General features: G+C 41.6%; 1 protein-coding gene and 1 long non-coding RNA gene across 2 annotated transcripts in view; one reads left to right on the forward strand and one right to left on the reverse strand.

Moving 5' to 3' along the window:
- The window catches only part of LOC149868933 (uncharacterized), a 100,752-nt gene that overhangs the window by 18,289 nt on the left and 55,002 nt on the right, over positions 1-27,461 (forward strand). The gene's annotated exons all lie outside the window — the stretch shown is intronic.
- Positions 1,517-27,461, reverse strand: part of GMDS (GDP-mannose 4,6-dehydratase) — a 583,437-nt gene continuing 557,492 nt past the window's right edge. Inside the window, exons 10-11 of the mRNA XM_090039384.1 lie at positions 2,617-2,685; positions 1,517-1,990 (exon numbers count right to left, since the gene is read on the reverse strand). Of these exons, the coding sequence (XP_089895510.1) occupies positions 1,928-1,990; positions 2,617-2,685 (132 nt within the window). The 3' untranslated portion in view covers positions 1,517-1,927. The remainder of the gene's footprint in view (positions 1,991-2,616; positions 2,686-27,461) is intronic.

A 27,461-nucleotide genomic window follows, 5' to 3' on the forward strand; every position in this document is an offset into this window, starting at 1 on the left:
TATATAGCATTCTTTCTAAATAAAGAACTATATATACAAAATAGTGAACAACGTATCTAGCACATACATATTACGTGCTATAGCAAAGAATATATAGTACATATATTGCGTGCTATATACACACTAACAAACTACACATATATGTACATGTATATACCCCCCCCCCAAATGACTGCTTTCACGCTTTTCTGTGCGAGCCTCTGGAGTTTGGTGACCACGTGCGTCGTCCTCAGTCGTGTAAATGTATGTAGCTACACCGAGAGATCGGGTCGGAGCTAGTCGCAGTACAGAAGTCTGGATTAGAGGCGGGGCGGGGAATCCTTGCGTTTCCCGCGCTTCGCAGCCTCTCCGCATCTCCCCGCGAGCAGCAGCCCCCGGCAGCCGGGCGCGCCCCTGCACCTGCAGGCAGCCACGCAAGCCGAGGGGGCGGGGGTTACTTTTTTCTGCAGTTGCAGTGCTCAGCCCCTGCCCGGCGGGGTCAGCCTGAAAGGAAGCATCTGTTTCCAATTAGCAGCAGCCCGCAGCTCCCGCGTGAGCCGCGCTCCGCTTCCCGCTGCCCCCTGCGCGCCGCCCGCCACGTCCCGCGCCTTCGGCCTCTGCAACCTCTCGTCCTCGTCCCGGGGCAGCGCCGCCCGGCCGGCCCGGCGCACCTCGGCGAGTGCCTCCCCCTCCCCCGGGGCCAAGTCCCCACTCAGGCTTACGCCCTCTCGTGCAAACGTGTGCACTTGCGGCATGCAGCTGCCCTCCTTGTCCACTTCTGCGCCCTTCCCCCTCCTCCCAAAACCTCAGAGATGTGATGCCCGTTTGTGTCCCCCCCCGCAATCACACGCCTGCAAACGGATAGGGACATGGTGTCGCCCTGGAGCCCCGAGGGCGGGCTCTGTCCCCTCCTAGGCGGGAGAGCCAAGTGCGGGTGAGGGCAGATGCTGAAGAGGATATGGGCTCCGCCGCCCTCTGGCTAACCCGGGCACCTTGGCACGGCGCGGCCCAACAATATTTATTCACCTCCCAGCTCCCCCCCCCCTTTGATTTTGTTTTTATTTCTGAAGCTGGCTCTTTCCAGCCGGTTCAATAAGATCTAATTATAGTGAGCAGAAGCTGGGGCTGTGAAAGCCTCGAGTCTGCGAGAAGGTGCTGGACAGAGAAACTTACTCTGCACCCCCCCCCCCCGCGCACACACCCCTCTCCCAGCTCTGAAAGGGAGGTTTCAGAAAGCCTTGCACCCCCGTCCTTCTCCCCCCTTGCCCCGAAAGATATTCGAGCAATTAGGAATTAATTCGGCACGGTCAAAAGGCGATTTCACTGTCAGTCAGATCAGTTCTCCCGACTTGAAAGAGTTCAAGTGGTGGAAACGGGACACTGGGGTGGAGGGTAGAAAAACAAGGAGTGTACTGCAAAGGGAAGCTGGGGAGGAGGGAGAGAGGGAGCAGCGACCAAGTGCTAGGCCTGGAGTGCTTTGGTTTTGTTTTTAATTTCCCCCCCTTTGTTTGGAGAAAGTACTCAAACCCACTCCTGGTTAATAGCAAAGATCATTTTTAATATCAAAAGGAAATTAATGGGAATCCTCTCCCCCCAGATCTCAGCCAGTATTTTAAGGTTCATGATCAGGCAAAAAGGCTCTCTTGGGTTAAATCTCAAATGCAAGAAAAAAAGTGACAGCAGAATGGAGTAGCAGTGGGGTGTGAGATCTCATGTGCAAAATGAAAGGGCCGAAAGTTAAACCGTTCCCTTTACAAAAGGACTGAAAATAAAATAAAATTACAAAAGCCCCAACACCAAATCGTCCTGCACCCATCCAAGGGTTCCTCTCCAATAGATTATGTCCCACTGAGAGGCAGACAGTATCCCTTCAAGCAAACATCCGGAGTGATTATTTTTTTCCTAGGGCAAATGACATGAGTGCTGTGGAGCAGGAGCAGGAGCAGGTTTAAGCATTAGGGTTATTCCTCATCAGCTCCACATCAGCTTCCACCATCTCCTTCACCAGGTCCTGCAAGAGGGAACAGAGGCATATGTTATTTATCCACCACATGAAGACTCAACACGCTTCCCCTTATTTAGCCTACATTCATATTTGCAATATCCAGTGCACCCCAAGAACCTAACCCTCTGCATCTCCTTAACCACACACTGGAGCTGTGTAAAGTTGAGCACTGATTTAAAAAATACCACAAAATGGATATAGAATAATACCACCCATAGAGTCAACATTGAAATAGCACTGACATACAGTTTAAATGCTTTATTAAAAACAACCGTCGGTAATTTTATTTGTGCATTTCTAGGCTTTGTTACATGAATGCTGTGCTATTATACTGATTTATTCAATCTTGGCCTGTGTTTTAAGGTTGGGATCCTAACTCAAAGCTAGCTATTTTTCCAAAATGTTGAGAACCGCAGTACTCCATCCAAAGAATGTTAGAAGTTGAATTACTACTCCACTTTCCTCTAGTGGCTTTTTTTTAATAGTCTTCTTTGAATCATTGTTGAAAATGTAATTTATTTTTCTGTTTAAATCAATTAACACAGAACTTTTCCACCCCCCCCCCCCCCCCACCGAGTCTCTTAAAGGCACATACACACGCCCATGAACACACTGGAAGAAGAAGAACTTACATCAAAAGTGACTCTGGGTGTCCAGTTTAGTTTTTGTTTGGCTTTGGTACAATCTCCTTGAAGAAATTCCTGAGGAAGAGAAAGAAACATTTGTAAGGTCTCTTCATCTGGCTCTTCATTGCAACGTTAAAATTTGCCATTGTACTGTTCACTCTTATATAATGCATCTTGAGGCTTTCAGTAGCTACACATTGTCTTGAAAAGAAAAGCTAGAATGAAAGCCTTCAGGCTAAGGAAAACTTCAGCCTGGCTTTTTTAACAGGTTGAAATGATAGGTGGAAAGGTAAGGCCATGGTTCACAGCTCTGCTACATCAGTTCAGGCCATTTTTAGAAACAGACAAAAAAATCAATTCCTTTTAGAAGTACTTCAGTTTCAGTCAAACCTTAGATGCCTATAAATCACCAGGAAGCAACATTTAAGAATCCTTGCCTAAGCCATATAAAAAGTAAAGGGGTAATTTTTTTTTACATCAAATCTAATTGACTCTTTAATGATGAACGCTTTACATGAAGTTGTCATATATCCTGGTCATGCTACCGCAAGAGCTGTTTCAAATCACTGCACACACACCCCCATCACCTTTTGCTTAAATAGGAGTAAATCACAAAGCAAACATGACAACTGAAATGTTCTCTTTCAAATAAAAAACATGTGATCAGCAAAGGACAGTGCTGTTAGACTGCTAAGAATCTCTCTGTGGCTGCATGGCTACAGGGTAGGGTAGGCACAACCAGCTGATACTGGGAAAGAGAAAGTTCTTGATGCAATATTTTTTAAAGTAATTTGAACAGCCAAGTAGAAAAGAAAGTAACCAGATATATAAAAGCTAGATACACAGAAACAACTTTGAAATATTGTTGAAGAAACTGAGCAGCTGTCAGTCAAATATATCTTTACTGATTCAAGTACCTTTAAAGTGCTACAAAAATATACACTTATTGCATCTCTAATGAAATTAAGGACTACTATAAATTGTTTGTTGCTTTTAGATTAGAAGTTAGTTGTATAGATCAATATCACTTTGCTTAAATTTGCATAAGCATTCTCATTTAAAGCATCATTAAAAGCTGCCTGTAGGTGACCACTCAAGATAACTATAGTTGTATAGCAAGGTCTTTTCTTTAACTTGGAGATAAAATCTGTGGGTTGAATTCTGCTCTTGGGTTTGATTTCAGTGGCATAACACAGCAAGATAAAGTTTCTCTAAAACTGGAGAAATATGTTTTTCTCCATCCTCCACTCTCCTGTCCAGTGTGGGAGCTGATGAGCATTTTCGCTTAAGTACTCCAAGAGCATCGTGCATTTCAGATACAAATCGCAAAAAAAAATTTATTTTTCTGCAAGCTTTTGGGCTTAGTCACCCTTCCTCAGGCTGAGGGAAAATTAAAGATGGTGGACTTTTTACTATCTTTAATTTTCCCTGCGCCTGAGGAAAGGCAACTGAGCTCAAAAACTTGCAGAAAAAGACAGTTTTTTTGGGTGATTTCTTAGTTGGTCTAATGAAAGTTATAATCTCTGAATCAAGAGTTCTAAAGTTTTGCGTTTATTTTGAGAGACAAAGACACACATTATGTTAACTGACAGATCTTGCACAGCAAAACATAGGAAATTCTTCATAATTATGCTACATAAAGCTAGGCAGCTCCATTCTAGGAGCAGAGGAAAATCACTCCTGGAATTATCCTGAAATGGGGGATATGGAACAAACAAGTCTGCTGAGACTGTTCCAAGCAGCACTTTTAATAATTCAAACTTCATGGTACAAATAAGGAGTTAGCCTCCTCCTTCAGAAGAGAGTAAACAACTGATTCAAAACAAACCACTGTTGGAACAAATCTGCTTCATTTCCCTAAATTATCCTGTTAATTTGTTACTGCAGTTCTAGGGTGGCTTTTGGAAACTGCAATAGAGATTTTGGGCCAAATCCTTCAAAACCATGCCAATGTAACGGGTCCCCCATGGGTGGGGGAGGGGGTATCATAAAATTACTCCTCTGAAGAAATGATCTCCATACGAATATGAATTGCAAAATGGGCTCTAAAATGGCAAAAGCTCCCCTTGGATAGATTTTGGTTCAGGTCATAAGGGTACATTTAAGTACCACTGCTTTTTATCTGGATTTTATTTAAATGTGCATTGGAAAGACACATATATGAAGAAACAAGACCCTCCCCCTCCTTAAAAAGTGTAAAAATAGTTGCATTTTAATCAATACTATAATAAACTATTTAAAACATTATTTAATTCATTAGCTAGCAGCCATTTTCAGTTCCATCTAGTTTTAAAAGACATAAAGGACATTTAATCATAAAACTGGAGTTTATTTTTCATAAACATTGCAGCCGTCATAACTTTACAAATACAATCTTTATTTCAAAATCAGATTTTTTGAAAACCTTACCCAGTGTCATGATTCTTTACTTATTTAGAAAAAGGGTTAGAGACAGAGGAATGCAACCCCACTGTATACAGCTTTATTCTGATTTTCAACAGCATGGGAGCAAACTTTAACCTTTCCTGTAAAAATATTCTCCAATTAAAATTGTCTACCTCAAAAATGTCTTCTGTAATTCAAGGCCTTCACACTCAATCACTGAGTAGCCATATATAAGAAAAAAATGCTAAGAAATAAAAATTACAAATATTACCACAGTACTGAATGGTAAAGATAACTAATGCAAAAGCTTTGCACGTGAAGTCCAACCTACTTCTAACTCTTACTCTAAAGTGTAAGACTCCAAAAAACACGTTTAAAAAGGTTACACACGCTAACAATAAAGTACAACGGTGCTTAGTTTGTAAAAATATTTAGTATATAAGGTAATGCAATGTTCCCATCTGACTCAGGTTAAAACATTTTAAATTGCTCTCCCAAAGTAGCTTATAGACTTTCTTGAAACACTACTTTACAGTAAGATTTGTTTTAAAATAGCTCTATATAAACACAGTTATTCCTATGGACTTTTTAAATTGCTCTATGAAAGTTAATACACAGACATAAGATAAAATGGATATAAGATACAATATTGCAGTTTAAACCAACCAGCCTAACATCACATCTATATCTGAGGGTTGTGTTACAAGTGAAAGCCTGAAGTACAGAATAGAAATGTACTTAACGATGACTGGAAAACAGCTATTACTAATTAAAGGATTGTATTGCAGTCATGTTTCCTGTATTTTTCTGCAAGTAGCTCATAATTTGAAAACAATAAGGCAATTACAATAAAAAGAATGTTTAAAAAGAAACCCTCTTGGAACAGAATCACTCTTTGTTTATATTATTAAAGTCTTTTTTGAAACCAGAGATTTCAAAGTTTCAACCAGATACTTCCAAATTTAGGTTTAACTGAAGCTCCACATGCCATTCAGTGGTCTTACCACTTTTCAGGCCCAGGGTTTTATTTCCTTGAGATACAGGCACACCAAAAAAGTCTGTGAAAGGGATGGAATAGGTCCCAAAAAGAAAAAGTGGACCTTTGTGATTCACAAAGCACAGCTACTGCTGAATGAAGACCTGTCAATATTCCTATTTCTGATGCAATAGTAGGTGATAAAATCACAGCATATTTCATGTTTTAGCATTACCACAATCTTTTTTCTTTATCACTGGCTGTGTCTACACTAATGCTACTGCACAGTCCTCATTACTGTGCATTTATTTAGTACTTGTATAAACAAATACCAAATACAAGCGCAATTATCTTTGTTACTGCATAGTAGCACTGGAAAACACTTATTTTGTGAAGATACTGTGCAAGTAGCCTAATATTACTGCTCAGTAGCATCGCACAATGGCTTTTGCCATATTGGGCTACTGTGCACTTAGCGTCTCATGCAGATGAGCCCATTGTGATGTAAATATACAAGGTGTGGAAAAAAAGGGTTCTTTGACATTATGAAGACTCCAACGGTCTAGGTATAGGAGGTAAGAATTTGTTTTCTGTTGTTTTTCAGTACTTGGAACTTCCAATTAAAACACTAGTAAACTGTCCTTTGTTAAACAGCCATTTTAGGAGGATCTGACACTACATTTTTATTTTCCATGAAAGAGAAAATGAAGGACATAAATCACAAGTTTAACATGCAAGTGGTTATCTATTCTTGGATACAGAGAGCTGAGTATGTGGTGTAGTAAGCTAAAGGGGTAACAGCCAGGAGCCAAATTGCTTATTGCTATTTAACACCCAAAAGATACAAGTTCTCTGAGTGGTGATATGATCCTCTCTGGAGGCAGGGAAAGAATGAGTTTAACTTTGATACATTCTTTTGTTTGCCTAGCTCTCTCCCCTTCACATTAATTATAGCTTGTAGTGTATGTGCCCAAAAGAACCCTTAAAGTTTCATCAAACTTCATCTTATGGAGATGTTATGGTCCTTGGACAAAAAAAAGGCACAGGCAGACAAACCTACTCTGTAGTATGGCCAGATATTTTTACAGATAGGTTATACAACCACAAGGAAGACATGTTAAATATTTCTATGTAAATACCACATTTCTTGAGTTCTGATACAGGATGTCATCACTACTTTTATTTTGACTCATTAGGTAATTGATCTGGCTTCACGGTGCAATTTACAACTGCTTAATTCGATTAAGTTTAATTGGAAATCTGAAAGTTTCAAAACAGCATGACAAAAAAAGGAGAGAGATGTACTTCATGCCTACAAGAAGTGTACAGACAGTATCATTCATTTACAACATTCATCAATTCAGCTCAGTACTTCAGCTCAGATTTTGCTCTGTTATCCCACAATATAAAATCAAGAGCAAGGCCAATGAAAACACGGGCACTATAAAACACCAAGGGTGAAATCCCAACCTTATTGGCTTCAGCAGAGACATGAGTCCCACCCTAAAATAAGGAGCTGAACATGCAATAGTTCTATACTGTCAGAAAAGTTGTAGTGATCACATTCAAAATCTGCAAGATGGTGCAAGAGGTTTTTCAGGAAGGAGACTTTTTATGTTACAGCTCTTTCATAAACAAAGAGTGGACGAATGAAGTGCTAAAGAATCACTAAACTAAGTGCCTGGCCCTGCACTCCTTTCAGTGCAGAAAAGCTGTCAAGCCTGGGCCTCTAAATTGCCCTCAGCTCTCAAGAGTCTTAACAGTCTGAATAAAATGTTTCCTTCTAGCTCCATTTTTATTCTCTCCCCATATATCTCCTTAGGGCTCTGCCTCTCAAGTTCCACTCACGCTATGAAATAAACAAACACACTATTTCACTTGACTATTATTTTACAGTGTCCCCCCACTGCTCTAACTTTGAGATGTACATGGACGTTATCATATCTCCTCCTATATTTATTTTATTATGCCAATTTTTTTCTTCAGGTTTCTTGGTTATCATATTTAAACATTTCATTTTTATTTTTAATAAGAGCTTCTGTAAGGTATTTCATTGGCAAAGGGTGTGTCTACATGTTTATTAATGCACTTTTGCTACTGTGCAGTATCATCACAAAATAGGTGTTTGCCAGTGCCACTATGCAGTAACTCAGGTTATTGTGCATGTATTAAAGTTTAGTACCTCTAATATACCATGCTATATAAAGGTATATTAGGCTGTCCTAATGAGCTGTAACAAAACAGCATGCCTTTTTAGTGATGCTTAATGTGCAATAGACTAATTCTACTGCACAGTAGCTTACTAGCCAGATTTTTGCCATGATACACTAACGTGCAGTAGAATAGGCTACTGCGCATTAAGGCATCTCATGTAGATGCACCCAAGGTCAGCCACACAGCATGTCTGCAGGGCTGCTACACCTAACTGCTAAAGCAAAGATTTAGTTAACATGTTTGCTAAGATCAGGAAGAAGTCCCATCAAACAGCTTACCATATTTGGGATGCTTGCCTCACTAACTGCATAATTCAATTGCTGCTGTCCTTACCCTTTCATGCCTCTAACCCACCCAGTATTTGTCACCACAGGTATTGATATACTGTGTCTCAACTACACCTCTGCTCCTGCAAGAAGATTTAAGCATGCAAGCATTCCCTGTTGACCTCATTTGAACGACTTGTAATGTGTAGAGTTAATAAAAGCAAAAGTCTTTTAGAAGGGGAGTGCAGAAATATCATTAGTAGGTACAAACATGATGAATAGAAACACCAAGTTAAAGAGCAAATGAAAGTAGTCACATCAATAGGCACCAAGTCTGCCTGTAAGTAGTTGCAGGATGGGACCCTTAAGATTGAACTCTTCAAGGTAAGGCTCACCATCTTGATTTGTCTCTGAAGTGTTGTATATGTCTGTCATGCCATAAGAAAAAATATAAGACTGTAGCAGTCGGTAAGTGTAGTAAGTGGAAGGGGAACATGAAAATAAAGTGTATCAGTGAGGAAGGCTCAAAATCTAGGAAATACCCAATAAATATGACTTTCAGAAAGGCAGTGAGGAGTATCACTCAATTTTTATTTTTTTTCATCTACTGCTTTTAGGAAAGGAAAGTTGTAGAGCAGTTAAAGTGCCAAGGGAATAAAGGAATGCCAGCAAGTTTGGTTCCTGGTCTATATTTGTTTTTAATGCAGCAGAAGCAGGCTAGCTTCCACTCTTGGAACAGTGAGCTTTTTCAGAGAGACAGCATTGTTTGCAGAGAGCCTATCAAGTGGAAACAGCTCAGAGCAAAACTTGGATTCTATGAAGCTTCCTTTGTAGTGGAAGTTCTGATACTTTTCCCAGTGTGTTTAATATATAAATTGATTTTCTGCTTAGGAAACTCTATGTAAAATAAAACTAAATCCCCCCAACAAACTTCAGTATCCCTCAGAATGAGCCCTGTGCTGAGGACCTGCAAACCTGAGTGACTTTCATAGATTGCAGGTGCTCAGCACTTCATGAATAAGCTCCTTTTTATAAAGGAGATCCATTGTCCTTCTAACATTAAGAGGACTTAGCGAATAAATCAAATCAGTTCTTGCTTTTCCACCACAAAGCAGATGTTACAACAGTAACTGTATCTCAGCTATTTGATAACGTTCAATTGGATCAATTGCCACAGAGCAAATGAACTCACAGCAGCAACAAACACAAGAGTGATAATAACTGTAATGAATATTCCCTCTCCCCCTCCTCATGCCTTTTCCACTTTATTGCTGTGTATCTGCACAAACTGAAGCTGAAGCCAGACCTCTCTTTTAATGACAGGGGGTGATAAGAGACAAGAAGAAAACAGCAAGCTGTCTGGTCTGCTCAGGAAGTTGGGAATCAGTGGTATTGTCCATCAGCGGGGCCAAGAGAATGCCGTCAGTGCTAAAACAATGCTTCAGCTCAACTTCAGGGAAATTGAGTCAGTCAGCACTGGCTCTGACAAGCACACTGACACTGGAGATAAAACGGCAAATGGAGCAAAACAGAGGGAGCTGGCCCTCTCTGCTGTACAATTCTTGTCGCCAGAGCGTAATCACTCTGATGGAGGTAGTGCACCAGTTAATCAACACAAGGGCATAATGCTCATGTACACTTACAAGAGCATAGGCAGACACTGGATCATGGCTGCTTTTATCTTTTGTGCAAAAGTCAACTGATTTACACGCTTAAGAATGTGAATATGGTTGAGTATTTTTCAATCTCTTAATTTGCCAGAGGAAGCCTGAGAAAATATCTTGGAGAAAGTTTTCCTTTGGGCCAGACTAAATTCCTCCTGAGTCAGAGCCTAATGCAAAGAAATCACAAGTACTGGCTTTACTGGGCTTTGGATCAGACCATTAGTTGCTAAATGCAAGTTGCCCTAACTGGAGATTTATCCCCACAGGCCAGCTAATATTACAGGAATTCAAAAGAGAGTTGCTAACCTTTAAGGACTCTTCAGCCCTGGGTGGTGACAATATTAAGTATGGACTATTCTCCTCATGGGACCAGAGGAAGCCCTACTGGAACTAGTGGCAATATTTCTTTGGAATTCTGTGGCACCAAGATTTCACCTAATAGAAATTTACCTCAGGGCACAAGTCTACATTTACAGGGAGACAGATCAAATGAACTGATGGGTCTTTCAGCTCCAACTTCTATGAGTCTGTAAACATAACAACTGGTGGCGTGGTAGACTCAAGTGAAGCGTCCATATAGTTAGATCCCTTTAAGTGTAACAGGTGCCCAAGGAGAGAACTGGGAGAATTCCTGGGAAGATGAATAGGATTAAATCCACAATACGATACATGCCATTTGTATGAGTCATGATTATTTTGGAAAAAGAAACCCAATACATGGGATAAGTTTACCTTTGCATGTGCATATATACAAGCTTAACATACGTAATAGAGCAAAATTTGTTTTGAGTTTCCATAGTGTGGAAGACTGACATTTACAGTGCAATCTGCAATGCACTGTCTTTGCTCGCTGCACTACAACAGGGAGAACTCACTCAAAAAGGCCATTGAAGGGGGTATAATACTCCCTCACTCACTGCAATGTCCCTCCTGCCCCCCCCACCACATGGATGCAGTTACAGTAACTATATCAATTTAGTTATTTCCATATAGGAAGGAAAGTACCCATAAATTACCTTTTTCCTGGAAAAAAACAGCATCCACACTACAGCTTCTATAGATGAAACTTTTTAGGTTAAAAAAAATCACATCCCCTAACTGAAATATTTATTCTATTTTCTAAATGTGAAGTAGACTTTAGTGATGTGGGCATATACATGTGCTCTGGTACTGTATCCATCCATCACCCATGCACCCATCCCCACATATGTACAAAGAATTAAAGATCTTGGGGCTACAGTAAGCTTCCGAAAAAGCAAGTTTCTCAACAAAATCAAGTCATTCAAAGTTTCTAGAGAAATTAGTGAGCTTTAATAACAGTAGGAGCCTCAGGGATAAATTATTTCCCAATGGGATAATGAGGGCCTGGTTGTCATAAAAGAGAAGAATTAACACCAGGAGAGTGTTCTAGATGACAGATTATCTTTTAATTAATCAATCAATGTGCTCGTCTCTTATTGGGCTATATTATATCACAATATTTCATCCTAGCATGGAACAAATGCTGTGTATGTACGTTTACTCTTGGAGTCAATGGGAGTTTTGCTTGAGTAAGGATGAGATATTGGGTAATTGTGGTCTGAACCTGTAAGGTCTCATCACCAGGCAGAGTACTTATTAGGGTACTTGAGCAAGTGGTTGATACCTCTTCAGTCCTTAAACACAGTTGTTACAAAAAGGTCCTAAGTGTTATATCTGAAGCTTAAATTCCCCTTTCCTATCTTGCTTTTATTTTTATTTGTATTCATTTATTTAGCAAATTACTCTATTTGTAAAACAGTGTGATTTCAGTGTGATTAATTGCACAGTAAGAGTTATACTTCCCAATGGCAGTGGAAACTGGACCTAACTAAATGTGCTAACCCATACATAAAAAGATCAGGTTTCAACACTGATTTGTATGCTAGGATGAAAGGGAGAACTGGCCACCTTCTCAGCTGCTCCTGCTGTCTCAATAACATCACTCTTCCTTCACCACAAAAAATAATTAAGAACCATTTTAATATTATAATAACTATTACAGGCTTACAAATCATTGCCATGCAAGTATCAGAAAGAAGACAGTAATCATTACAACACTCAGATTATTTTGTATGTAAAGAAGTATGAAGCAACAGTTTAATAACTCCCTATTTACCATTTACAGAGTAACGCTCTATACCATTACAGGACATGCTGTCACTAGTGATTTTATTAAAGTGAATAAAACTAGTGACTCTACTTGCATACATTAAATTAGACATATCTAAAAAAGGTCATATTAAAAAAACAGACAGGCATGCATTTTTCTGTAAATGTGCTTCATTAAGTTATCAACAAAATAGTGACCAAATATACAAGGCCCAGGTCCCTGTAAGGACCTGGGTGTGATGAGATATTTGCATTTGGTTCATGGAGTGTAACCTTATACCAGTTTAAACACACATTTTCTATACAGCTTAAAGGGTCTGGAATGGGATCCAGCTAGTCCTTTGAGGAGACTGGGGGAGAGTGGGGAGACACATAAGCCAGCCAATAGGGAATACTGAAGAGAGGCATGTGTCTAAAACTCTGACTCTTCCAAACCTGCATGTCTCATTGTAGCCCACTGCTCACCCTGTCAAGGGGGCTTATAATAACTGGACTAGAGCCATGTGGCCACTTTCACATTCTTCTTTAGGTCTCATGACTCTTGCATTCCTTTCTGCATACTGGCACAGCTTTAACTGGAGAGGTAGACAGTTCCTCCCCACAGCCTAGTCTAGGGGTTAGGGCATTCTCCTGGGAGGGTAGAGATGTAGAGCTGAACATCCTAAGGTTGAGGAGGACATTGAACTCAAGTCTCCAGCTTTCTGAGCAAATGCTGCAACTATTAATGCACTATAGAAAAGACCAACATCCCCAAAACAGTTTTTGGTGGCTTAGTTCAGGAAAGGATTCTGGGGTCTGCATTGCGAGTGGAGGGAGGCCCCTGCCTGCAGTGACTCAGGGGCCTACACACTGGAGAGGGATAGCAGTTCAAACTCACCCTTGTGTTTTGTGTTTCCTAGTGGCTAGTTCTAGATGGCTCCTTGCTCAGTATGCACATTTTTGGGTGACCCTGTAGCACCTTGAGCCACAATTCCTTGTCTGGGACTGTCTCTTGTTACTGTCTCTGTTTCTGAGGCAGCCTCTCCTACATCTTCTCTGTAAATCTCACAGTGGCCCTTTTTGCCTCCCTGCATTTCAGTTAATCACTGACAAATGCCAGATTCAGAAACCCTTTTCAATAGATGATAAAAACAGGCAGGGCAGGATTCTTATGGTTCAGGAGGTGCCCAGAAGTAATCTTCCTGTTACAAGACTAGAGGCACTCTGAGTGCGTAAAAGGGGGATGCAAACATCTCCATGGAACTGATACAATAGGCTGTATTTTTCTCTGCCAAACACCTCTCACTATAAAGCAAGTAATCCATGAAAGGGTTAAAAAGTCAAACAAGATAGGAGAGGATTATTCATTTGGAGTGTGCCCTGAATGCATCCTTCAGCACACTTGATAGAGTAGGAAGCCCAAGTGGTGGCTTTTCACATGACATCATAAAAGCCTAATTTATCACCAGCTAACAAACATCTAGAAAATCATAACATCCTTTCAGGAAAACCATGTGCAAAATAATCAGATTTACTTTGATGAAAGCTTTAGAATGCCGGTCCAAGTAGGACACTACAAACAGTAACCCTTTGCAGGTATGTATTTGAAACAAAGCAGCAATATTTAACACTGCACACTCATTCATTGCCCAATAGGAGGCTGCTGTATTTCCTGCTTCTAAATATGTTTATTTTTATTCTGTATATGGATTCAGCCAAATAAGACTGCCAAGGACAAAAGGTCAGATCCTGGCCACTGTAAAACTTGTGTTGAGCAAGCACTTGAGAACTTCCATTGAAGGAAAGGAATCCTCCAACAGTGCAGACATGGCATTGCTGCCTCCTTGCACTCTCTCACCTTCACATTCCTGGGGCAGAAGATGTGCTGGGGTGTGGTCCAAGTGCTGCTGCACTGTGGTGACCCCTAGCTGCAGGAATAGCCCACTGCAGTTTGTTGTAGCCAGCTGCAAGGTGGAGCATCCATGGGCATCCCAAGAACAAGAGATTTCATCGGTATGAACACCTTGGCCTCCCTCCCTCCTGACTTCTGAGCTGAGCAGGCCGGGTTACCCACAAAACTGGGCCCAGAACTTTATCTGTTAAAAAGAAAAGCCACTTACACATGACAGGACCTGATTTTCAGCGCTAAGCACTTTCAACTCTTGATTTCAATAGGAGGGGATATGTTTCAGTTGTAGTTATGTTCACGGTTGGCTGAGTTGTTCTATTATGCCACTACGTTGAATTCAATGTCAAAAATTAGAATCTTGGAAAATGTACTGCAGGACCCTGATCTGAACACAAGAAAGCCCTACTCCAGATAACAGATACACACACACCAAGCTTAGTATTACATTTCAGCAAGGATCCCAAAATGCTTTAGCAAGGCAATTGTTGTCTCTGTCCATCTATCTAGCATTCAATACATCCTGGGTATTCTACACTGGTAACTTTTATGTCCCAGTCTAAATACACATGGAATTTCATAATGTTATCCTCTAACTCAATTTATACTAATTCTAGAAAATGAATCATCCCTTTTACATCTGTATTATTTCACATTTATAAAATAAATCAAACAAGTGCATTTTTTGTTTTAGAAGAAGCCCTTCCAGAACATAAAATAATGAAGATAGTTAGTAAACAATATCGGACAGTAAACAATATACTTAATACATCTGCTTGTCTGTGATGCAAATCAGCTAGCACATGTATATTGTACTTGGGTAACGCAGTGAGTTCAGCTCACTCACATCCCTTACAATTCAACTCGAGCTTTTACTTATTAATACCTGAGAGTCTTATTGTTGCAGTTTGAAAAATAAACTCATTTGCCACAAAATGCTTTGTGATTTACTGTTGCATATTGCCAGACTGATAATAAAAACAGTTTCCTAGGTGTAACTTTCAGCTCTTGAGAATGAAAAGAGGGATGGTAAAGAGTGCACGGAAGTTGCCAGATCCAGTAGCATGGTGTGGCAGATAATACTTGACTGAGAGCCAGTAGACATGGGTCCTTTGCTCTGCTAATGACATGCTGTATAAGATTGATCAAGTCATACAGTTTGTCTGTGCCACAATTTCAGTCTTTGTAAAATGGAGGTGATAATTCTTCCCTGCATTTGGAAAATGTGCTAAGGTGTATGAAAGATTAGTGCTGGGTATTTTTGTTGTTTTATTGTATGGAATCTGTATCTTTCTTTTTTTCTCTTTCAGTTGGACCATTATTTAATATGCCAGCACTATCTTGCATTAGTAGTAATAGTTCTCCTCCTGAGTCTTGCTCAGATTACTAAGAGAGAACGGCTACCAAGATGCTTATCTAGCTTGTTACTTCGGTTGATTCTTGGTTGCACTATTGGTACCTGATAACTCTGCCATTCAGCATTTTCTGTGTTGCACAATATTGATGGGAAGGACTGGGAAATTTTTTGGTTTACTTTTCGTTTTTTGTCCATCACTCTCTCTTTAAAATGTATTAATTAAAAAACTGAGAAAATACCCAAACTACCAATAAACGGCAAATTCATTAACAATAATAAAGGTATTTTCCTGTTAAATAATTTCCTTCTTTTTTCTTCCATCTTTTCCACTTTATATCATATGTTACTGTCTTTGTCTTGTTTCATTTTTTCATTCTGTTAACACGTCTGAATTATTTTATTCTCCTGTAAAACCTAATTTCTCATTTTTTAGAATAATGTTATTCTCTTCTTTTAGACTCATTGAATAATAGAAAAATACGGCAGGTTGAGACCTCAGGATTCCCATCTAGTCCAATCTCCTATTCAAGGTAGCATCATCCCTGTCATCCCACATTCAGTGTTTCTCCCTATTTCTCCGCTTCACCATTGCCTCTCCTATGCCTATGCCTATCCCATTTCTCCTTTCCTCCCACCCTATCATCTTACCAGGAGATGCTAGATTTGCTCCTCTTTGTCTCCTACCTCAGCCCTGATCCTCTCTTCTTATGCCACCAGCCTATTCCTTTTTACTTGTCCCAACCTCTGAGATAATACAAAGATCAAATTTCTTCATTCCTTCACCCTCAGTTTTCTTGAAACTGTTGCAGAGATTTAAAAGCAATATGTTATGCCCGTTACACAGAGTGACAGGACTAAAACTACTGCAGTATCTGGAAGCAAGTCCAAAAGAAGCATACACAAGAACCACTATTACTGCTCAGAGAAGTTGCCTAGAAGCATAAATTTGACAAATTTGGCAACATACACTTACCACGTGTACACATGCACGTGCGCGCACACATGCACTTTTAAAAGCACACATATATTCTGCTCCTTTTCCAGTACTCTTTAAAGCTGTCCTTTCTATGATCTCCTTCACTTAAACACCTTCAATTAAACAAGAAAGGAATTTTTGATCTGTTACCAACAAATTCTAGATTTTTTTCACCCTGCAGCAGTCAAATATGAAAGAGCATTATAGTGAGAGACAAGTTAGCATTTTCTAATAGACCTGCCCTATTTACCAAATTCTTCTTCCAAACCAGGATTAAAAAAAAAAAACACAGTCATTTTCTGCATGGCTCCACATATACCAGTGAGTATGGGATCGAAATATCCCTAATGTATTGTGTGTGATATTCCAAATGCAAGATTCATCATGCAGTACTTAGTTCTTCTGAGAATAGATAGTCCTTTGAGATGTTTAAATAACAATTAAAGACTGAACTGTTTTTCAAACAGGCTGATATTCAGCTGTCCCTATATTTTTCATTTACATTGTGGTAACACACAAAGGCTAGGTGAGAGTCCCTTTGTAAACTGCACAAATACGTAATAAATGGCAGTCCTTCCCCACCCCACCAACCCTCCAAAAAGCTGTCAATATCAAATGTATGCTTCCTCAGAACACTTCCAAGTCTTATATCTTTTTTCTGGTATATGTCACTTCTAATTTCTATAATTTGACTTACTTGATTATATCTCTTTCTAATGTCATGGGCAATATTGTGCAACACAGAAAATGCTGAATGGCAGGGTTATCAGGTACCAATAGTGCAACCAAGAATCAACCGAAGTAACAAGCTAGATAAGCATCTTGGTAGCCGTTCTCTCTTAGTAATCTGAGCAAGACTCAGGAGGAGAACTATTACTACTAATGCAAGATAGTGCTGGCATATTAAATAATGGTCCAACTGAAAGAGAAAAAAAGAAAGATACAGATTCCATACAATAAAACAACAAAAATACCCAGCACTAATCTTTCATACACCTTAGCACATTTTCCAAATGCAGGGAAGAATTATCACCTCCATTTTACAAAGACTGAAATTGTGGCACAGACAAACTGTATGACTTGATCAATCTTATACAGCATGTCATTAGCAGAGCAAAGGACCCATGTCTACTGGCTCTCAGTCAAGTATTATCTGCCACACCATGCTACTTTCTTATTATTAAGATATATATCTTAGTACCTATATAGCACTCCAAGTATTCAGATCACTTTGGATCAAATTCTGGACTCTATTACATGCCTCCTTATTCCTTTGTGAACTCATAGTAAGATGTAGCCTTTAAAAAATCATTCCTCCATCAGCTCTGCAGATCATACGCTCTATTTTACCTCTACTATAGTAAATACCTTATCTCCATTGTTTTCCATTCTCTAGGTTTCTCTCTCTCATCTAAGGCATCAGCTTTTAATTTCTAGATTTTCCTGCTTCCTGTTGTAACTTTTTGGACATAAAAAAAAAAAAAAAATCACAAAACCCCCAAGTATGCAGAAAGCACAAAAAATCCCCAAAAGATCCACTTAAAAATAACACGATAAAAATAAGGAACCATATATTTTCAAATCTGCTGAAAGTTGAGCTTTCAGGGTTTATATTTTTAAGATTTTCTTCAAAATTGAAATGCCCAGCAACTCATTAAAAAAACAAACAAACAAACAAAAACCCAAACAAAAAAACAAAAGAAAGAAAAGAAAGATTCCTATTTAATCACAGGATTCCAGAAGCTCAGGTTTTGGGGACATTATTATTTTTGGAGGAGGATTATTATGACTTCTATGGCAGAGGTAAAATTGGACATCATAATACTGAGCAGAGTTCAGTGTCACTCTATTCTGTCAGTAATCCTGTCTCTCATTGGCTGCAAAAGACTCTTTGTTATGTTTCATGCTACAGTGTAGGGAAAAACAGTTTCCACCACTACCATCTTATTACCACTCCATATCATATCAATGATCTATACTTTTTAAAAAATTAATATGGAAGCCTTCAAGACTTTTTAGAAAAATACAACAAATATCTTAAGGTCTGTTTTGAAAATATAAGCACTAAAATTGTAGAATGAGAAACAAATAAAGAAAATGATTTTACAAGCCTGACAGATGTGCTTGGCAGTTTAGTTTAAAAGATCAACTAAATTCATTATGGATGTTTAGTGAAGTATTCTGAATAAATAGGATACAATCAGCAAGTATCACAAACTTATTCTGTACAAGCAGCAATCAGAAAGGGGGTGGAGAGGGATGGCTCCTCACTGCCTCCTGGTCTTTTGGAATCATTTATTAGGACAATTAGAGTCAGAGTTGTGATCCAGTTGAAAAAGAAGCTTGCTTGGATCTGATCACAACCTGCACCACCACTTCATAGTCGTGCTGCTTTATGCCTGCTGCAGTACGTAGGTAGTGGTTGGCACTTCTGTGGCTTCATCATTTCTCCTCCTCTTCAGCTCAGTTTATCACACAGGTTAGGAAAACATGAGTAATTAAACTGCAGGTCATAAAGTACTCATGAAAAAAAAATCCCAGAGAGCTTCTGGGACACCTCCCTATAATCCCTTTGAATCTCTGCCTCCCTTCCTCAGATGTGCAAATTTGATTCTTTCCCTCAACAAGTCCTTTAAGGCAAATAAGTCTGCAGAAGGGGAAAAAAGGGCCTATTGGAACAGATGAGAAAAGCAACCTGCAAATGAGAGAAACAGAGACTAAGATGTTCTCTCAGTGGCTACAGCCTGATTCTTAATTGCTTCAGGCAATGACTAGGTCCTCCCCATGATTTTAGATAAAAAGAGCAAGGTGTTTAAGTGCAAAATTTAAGACTATCTTTATTCAAGACTGGGAGGTTGTAGCTTATTTTGCTCTCTGGTTGCCCACAGAGGCTGGCATTGGTAGATATGCTTGGAGGTTGCCTGGTTTACAGATGTGCGATTCTGCCAAACAGGGTCAATATTCAAACCACAATCAGATCAATACAGAAATGATGCCTTTCTTGCATCTACTTACATGCCCCATTTCATTTAATGTAAGAATGATTTCCTACTCAGCTCTATTCCAATTCATGTGAAACAGCAGAACAATTCCAATGGACATTTTGTGTGAGATTTGAATCATTCCAGGCATGCACTTGCTCGTTTATTTTGTACACACATTATCACAACTGAGCATGCAGTTGTGGTAAGAGCACATGAAAATGACCTGCTAGACCAGGGCTAGGCAACAGTTTTTGGCCAGAGTGCCAAAAAACCCACAAAAGATGTCTACCTTGGAAGGTGCCGGAGTGCCAACATGCCAGAAAAACAAAATGGGGGCGGGGGGGGGTACATGGCACTCTGGCAGGATGCACTGCATATTAGTATATTTAATAATCATAAATATTGCCTTTGTTGTTGTGTATTCCTTTTTTGTTGAGCACGTTGCAATGACAGAGAGAAAAAAAGAGACAAATAAGAGAACAAGGAGAGAGAGAAAGAAAAAGGAGAGCAGAAAGAGAACCAGACACACACACCCACGCACACAGAGAAGCACGTGTATAAACACAGAAAACCAGAACACACCCAGAACAGACACATGCACACAAACATCCGGAACGGGACACATATGTGCGCGCACGCGCGCACACACGCACACACACACAGAACCAGACAGAGGCAGACAAACACACCAGCTGCACAGGCACGTGGAGCTGGGCTCCTGGGCCACTGGACAAAGTCCGACCCAACAATGCCCTGGTCCTGCCAGAGCCTCTGTGCTTCCCCTGGGGTGCGGCGCTGCTGGCTAAGGCCCTGACCCGGAGCCTGCCCATCAGCCCAATCACCCACCCACCCACCCACCCTGCACAGCTAAGCCTGCAAAAGGTGTGGTGCTCCTGGCAAGGGTCAGTGCCAGCCTCATCCTGGTGGTGGAGCTGGGCGGGGGCTGGGCTTGGAGCGGGTGGGAGTCAGGCGGGCTCAGCTGCAAGCCCTACTGCAAGCATCCTGGGCTCTGTGGTTGGCAGCAGCTACCAGAGCCTGGGCCGGCTGCAGCCAGGAGGATGCAAATAGCTGCTCTGGGCTCTGGCATCAGTTCCACACTGGCGGGTGCACGCATGCCTCAGAGTGGATGGTGGGGATAGGGCCTGAGGCACCACAGCCCTCCCGCTTTCTGCTCTGAGGTGCACGTGCAGTCACTGCCAGCATGGAGCTGGCACAGCTGTTGCATCCTGCCCGCTGCAGCTGCCTAGGCTGGCTATAAACAGCTGCGCCAGGCTCTGGAGCCCTGTCATCAGCTCTGTGCCGGCAGTGGGGGACAGGCTGGTGTTGTGCTGCCTCAGGCCCCTCCCATACCGTCTGCTCCGAGGTGTTTATGTGTCCGCCAGTATGGCGCTAATGCTGGAGCCCGGAGCAGATGTTTGCAGCCTCCTGGCTACAGCTGGCCCAAGCTCTGTGTAGCTGCTGCCAACCACAGAGATTGGTCTGCTTGCAGTAGGGCTTGCAGCTGCCCAGTCTCCTGCTGGGAGCAGCCTGGGTTTCATGGCTGGTAGCAGCTGCCTAGAGCCTAGGCTGGTGGTGGTGTGCTGAGCAAAATGGCCTCATGTGCTGTGCTCGCCACATGTGCCGGGGGTTGCTGACCCCTGTGCTAGACAATTAACTGGCGATCTGCCTGGGCACAACTGTGTGATCAGTCATGATAATGTGCATGGAAAAATTAGGTGCATAGAACTTGAACCTTACAGACATGAGCAACATGTCAGCTGTTAACATATTCATTAGTCACTGTTTAATACTCATCCTGCACATACTTTGCAGCGATTAGTGATAGGTGAGTGGGACACCAGCCTTGGGTGTCAAGTTAGAGTGTGCCAATGCTGTGGGAGCCACTGCACCCAGTGTATGGGGACCCTGTCCTGTAGCTGCAAGAGTATGAATTTCTGTCACCACTGCAGCACTCAGAATGTGGTGAGCCTGTGATGTGGCAGGTACGACTCTGACAGCACCCTCTCGCCCTCCCCATTTCACACACATTGCTCTACAGGGCTCAGCACATCCCTCCTTCCTTCCACTCTGTCCACTGCAACAGAATAGCTAGCTATGCCTCTGGTTTTTGCGTAGTGTCGATTAAACAAGGTACAATGTAGTGAAGGCTCATGTTAAAAGCACGCACGCACAGAATGCAGAGAACCTGTCCCTAGATGAGGAAAATAAGATCATTAAAAATCTCAAAACACTACATGTGATGTATGACCAGAAGCATCACAGAAAGCATCACAGAAAGGATTGCCTCAATTTGCACAGGCTAATGTTCGCAGGCTTTGGCACTGAAAGTGAAACATTTCAGTTGATATTTATACACCTAGCTAAATCTGGTTTGATTTTTTCAAGTGGAGACATTTCCACCAATTGGCAAGAGCTGTGGATTTTTGGCATCTTTGAAAATAATCCATTTTTCCAGGTGCTTCAGTACAAATGTAGATGCCTAACTTGGCACAGCCAATATTAAAAATTTTGGCCACATGTTACAATCAGACCTATCTGATGCTCCAGCAATTCACTCTTCTGTCCTATGTGTCTGACTTTTTCACATAAGTAATTGCTATTTTCTGGGGGTTCTCACATAAGCAGACAAACCATTTGGGCAAGCTCCTACTGAAATTAATGGGAGCATGACCAAGTAAGGCCTGAGTTAAAAAAAAAAAAAAGACAAAATAGGTAGGTACTTCCTCACATTAATTCTCAACACACTCCATTTATGTTACCACCCCAGAAGGTTCAAGTCCTGATTGCCAGAGTGTATTTTATCTTGTATCTGTCTTACCTCCTATTCTCTGTAATCTCATAGATTCGTAGATGTTAGGGTTGGAAGGGACCTCTATAGATCGAGTCCGACCCCCTGCATAGGCAAGAAAGAGTGCTGGGTTCAGATGACCCCAGCCAGATGCCTATCCAACCTCCTCTTGAAGACCCCCAGGGTAGGGGAGAGCACCACCTCCCTTGGGAGCCCATTCCAGATTTTGATCACTCTAACCGTGAAGAAGTTCCTCCTAAGGTCCAGTCTAAATCTGCTCTCTAATGGCCATTATTTCTTGTGACCCCCAGGGACACCTTGTTAAGTAGGGCCTCACCAATTCCCTTCTGTGCCCCCATGATGAATTTATAGGCAGCCACAAGGTCACCTCTCAACCTTCTCTTGCGGAGGCTGAAGAGGTCCAGGTGCCCTAGTCTCTCCTTGTAGGGCTCAGCCTGCAAGCCCTTAACCATACGAGTGGCCTTTCTCTGGACCCTCTCCAGGTTATCCACATCCCTCTTGAAGTGTGGCACTCAAAACTGGACGCAGTATTCCAACTGTGGTCTGACCAGTGCCTGACAGAGGGGAATATCACCTCCTTGGTTCTGTTTGTCATGCATCTCCTGATGCACGATAAAGTGGTGTTAGCTTTTCTGATAACTTTATCACACTGATGACTCATGTTCATCTTGGAGTCCACTAGGACTCCAAGATCCCTTTCCGCTTCCCTTTCCCCTTCATGTGTTCTTCTTCTTGCTTGATGCAAAATCCATTGAAGTGAAGGGGAGATTGTTCACAAGTGCCAGCAGAAGATACAGATCTTCTCAACCATTTTTCCACTATATTGGCTGCTCTTGGCCATTCCCCAGTGCATTCTGGTTAGACTCTCTCTTTCCATTGGTGTTTTGCTATCAGACTCATTCTCCTCTTTCACATTTACCAAATGAGTCTGCTCTTCACTTCACCACGATCTTACCTTCAGTTCCATAGCCCCTGAAAGTTTTCCAACCTTGACAGACACAAACATACTCAACCCGTGTCCATTTCCTCGTACAAGCTATCGTGTTAGTTTGGTTATTTCTACTTCTCAGCTTTCCAGTTAAGTGAGTGCCTCATTTGCAAAGACAGAGGCAAATGAGACCTGGGTTCATTATTTAAGATTAATGATGACTACAATTCAGGTGACTGTATCTGCCACAAATGAAAAAAAACCTTATGTTTATGAATCCAGGTAACACAGTCATTGGTTTATGGACCTGACATTCTTCTGGGAGGGTCACAAATCTATTTGATATAGCTAAGTACTGAATTTTGTACTTGGATTTCAAATTTAGCTAAAAGATGTGTAAAAACACATGCAGTCAGACAGCTCCTTGGCTATCTATCTGAGGAAGCTCTGAAGCGTAAGCTATTGCTTCCAAAGTCAGTTGTAACTTATGCTCATTAAATTGGCTCCAGATCCACCTTTTCAGACAGTAGTACAGGAATCATTAATTCTTTTTTGTGAGAAGTAGACAACTTCAGCTAAACCACACCCTCTTTTGGGGATGCATCATCATGAATGCCAAAGACACGTGGATACAAAGGCATTACACTTTCTTTGGAAGACTGTAAAACAATGCTAAATCAAACACTGCGTGCAGTGGTGCCTGTCAGCACTTCCAGACAACCAGCCTGTTCCAAACACAGGGTGAGATCTGGAGAGTGAATCCAAGAGGGGAATTTTCACCTTTGGCTCAGTCCTTATGTTTGATGTCTAGTTTCCACTCCTATTCACCTCAATGAAAATTATACCAAATATCCTAAACATAATGGATAACAGCGCCAGCTTATGGTGACATTGTGTCTTAATCTCAACACACAACAGTCCCACAGTCTTCTCACACAGAAGAAACTTTTTACATAAATTGAATATTGTAAGCTCTGCTTAGAACTCGAGACAATTCTGTGGCTTGAATGGGTTTGCTCCATTATGGATAGTGCTACAAGGAATTAACTCTCTGCTGAGACACTACTTCAGGTAAACAATATCTTACCTTCCCTCCAGACCTTTTCACAGGCACATTCCTGCAGCACTCACTACCTACTGTAGATCTCTGATAGCACTCCGATGGCAAGGACTTTGATAGCATCAGCTGTCTGAGGAGGGTAGGTAAGAAATATGCCAGTACATATATATGAATGAAAGGGGGGGAAGCAAATGGGGAAAATCAGTCCTCAGCATTTATTAGCACAATCAGCACCTGAGGCGGAATTCATTCAGATACTGAAATGAGAGCACTGGGTTTTATGATGGGAATTCCTTATACATGACAGCTATATTTCTCATCATGGATCATAAAAACCATATGATCTATCAGATAACTACTCAATTATAACTTGCATCACAATAAAAATGTCAACTGGTATGAACTGATGAAGTGCAGGGATGTCAACTTACATTTTGGGGCTGGGTGTGGCTCATGGAGCCACTCTTATCTGGTCCACCAGATTACTAGTGTGGCTGGGCAGTGGATTGCCATAATCAGGGGCCCTTTGGCCCTGGTGGTCATGGCAATTGATGGCAGGAGGGTGAGCATGGACTAACAAAGCTCCAGTCGCTCTCCATCTGTACTACCATAACCCCATCTCTTCGGCTGCTGGCCTTTGCACATGCCCCACATTGGAGCTGCGCAATTTGAACTGCTGCTGCCGTGGCATAAGGCACAGTGGCAGCAGCAGCTCCAGCTTTGGTACATAGCGGGGGCCCTGGGTCAAAGTCAGAGATGCCACTGCAGCTGCTATGTGCCAGAGAAGCCAGAGCTGGTGTGGCTGACACCACTGCTTCTTAGTGTCCTGGGCACAATACAGACTGCAAAGAGGCCTGTGGTCCAGATCCGGGCTGGGGCACAAGGTGAGTTTGACACCCCTGACAGGGTATATAAAAATAGTTATTTATGCAACAGTTACTAATATTCATGAGTGCAAGAAAAGACACCTGGAAGATTACCAAAACAATGCAACAGTATTGTCATCAAATAATGTTAATTGTGATTGACAGCAGGGAGGAAATAACATTTTCTGATCCTATTCAGGCAGACACACTATTCTCTTCCTCTGTTTTATTCTTACTGCTTCAATAATGTCAAGTTAACAGTTCTGGTAATTATATTATAATACAATTTCTTGTACTTGTGTACCACTTGTCAGGTGATTTTAAATTGTTTTCCATAGGTGATTATAGGGAGTCAGGGATCTAGAAAGATAAGCAACTCTTTCAGAGTTACATAGTAAGCTAGTGTCAGAGCCTAGAGGAAAAACTCTGGGTCCAGCCACTAGGCTACATAGAAGATACTAGGAGTTTTACAGCAATGTAATAGCACTGAAAGACCCACTACTGAAAGCAATAACTGTGACAGATTCTATTTACTTGCTGTGAATCTCAGTAAAATAAGTAACCAGAAAAGTCTGCTTTTTGACTGCTACCTGTTCATTTTGCTACACAGGAGAAGACTGGCTAAAAATGCTTGCCAGAAGACCTTGAGGGTTTATCTGAAACAACAAGTGTACTCTCTACTACAGGAATCATCCAAAGCCCACTGAAGTCAACAGCCTGCAATTAGCTACAACAGTCTTTCAACTAGGCCCTTGGGTTAGGGACAGACATTACACATACACTGGTTTGAGTGAACAGAAACTGGTTTACACCTGTAGCAGAACATAAGTTCAGTGCACATAAGCCAGTTCAAAATGGCTGAAACTGGTTTAAAATAAATCTGGCTGAATGTAGTATCAGACTTAACTGATTTGGATCAAACCAGTTTATGTCCCAGACCCCTTCCTGGTTTAAGTTAAATCAGGGACCCCCAGCATCCCAGATACTTTGCAGCATTGGGCTGGGCTGGGGTGTCTGCTCCAGAGAGCAGGGCTGGCCCCACACCTCTGTTCCCTAGCCAGAGCCGGCACAACAGGGTCTGCCTGGCTTCTCCCTGCCCCACCCCACCTTCCTACCTCCTATAGCACGGACCCCAGCCACATCCACCCTAGCCAGCATGCAGTATGCTTGCTAATGTTTAAAGGTGTCTGTGTTTCTCTGATTTCATTGGGGCAGGACAAAGGCAGATACGACAAAGGCAGACAGGACAGTGTCTGCTTAGAGCTTTTTGGAGCCAATCAACAAGTCAGCTGGTAATGTTCCTCCATTCCTTCCTTGGAAAAAGCTGCTTAAGAAGAGCTTGAACTAATGAGAGAGGTTTTTGTTTTCTTGATGGGCTGATAAACGCTGTATTATCAGCTCCCTACTCACTCCCTCGCCTGTCAGGTTTTCAGACAGTATGAAGAAGCAGGGAAAGGGAGATTGAAAAGCTCAGTATCATCAACAGATGCCTATACTACACACCCCTCCGCTTTGCCTCAGAATGCTAGCTAGGGGCTGCCAACACTCCCACCCCTTGAGCAGCAAGTGGAGAAAATCCTGGGATTGTGCAGGCAGGGTGGGGGTTTAAACCCCTCCCTAATCAGAGGTCCTGTTGGGGCCTGGCCATTCCCCCCTCAGCTCAGCACTATGGAAGGGAAGAGAGGGCTGGTCTAGCACCCCCTGGGTGCAGTGCCTGAGCCACTGCAGGCATATGCTTGCATTTCCTCAATCCAGAGGGAATGTCTGTGCACTTGCAAACCAGTTCAACCTAGGCAGTTAGACTAACCTGCAAAGATTGAATCAATTCAGGTTCAGGCTTTTTGAATCTCTGTCCCCAGCCCTACTGAGCACTCAATCAGCTGTACACAAGGTAGAAGTGTTTCTACATTGGAGGGACCACCTGAGACATAAATCTACTTCCCTGCACCAGCAGAACATAATTTTTCAAACAGTGTTTCAAAGCCAGTATTTTCTCCCAAACAAATTAAATGTGTTTGGCATCAGTAAAGGCTAATATCAAAGCCGGGTCCCAGCCTCTGGCCATTTTCAAAATGCTATGGTTTAGTTATTTAAACATGGAAAATAGTTCTTTTCCCCTGCCCTCACCAAACCTGAGGGGGTAAAAAGAGCACAAAAGGATTCTGCTTAATGAAATTTGTCTTTGGACAGAGCCCAAGCACTGAAAATTCAGCTAAAAAGACAACTGTTTCAGAAAGTTACAGAGTCTGAGGTACAGGACCTGTGAATGAAGCTATTTTGCAAATGTTATTTAAGCAGGTGCCATCAAACTCCTGTCTTTTTAATACCATACAAGAATAGATGCTCAGGTT

Source organism: Crocodylus siamensis, chromosome 3 (assembly GCF_052110815.1).
Source record: "Crocodylus siamensis isolate JL-2025a chromosome 3, ASM5211081v1, whole genome shotgun sequence".
Taxonomy (NCBI): domain Eukaryota; kingdom Metazoa; phylum Chordata; order Crocodylia; family Crocodylidae; genus Crocodylus; species Crocodylus siamensis.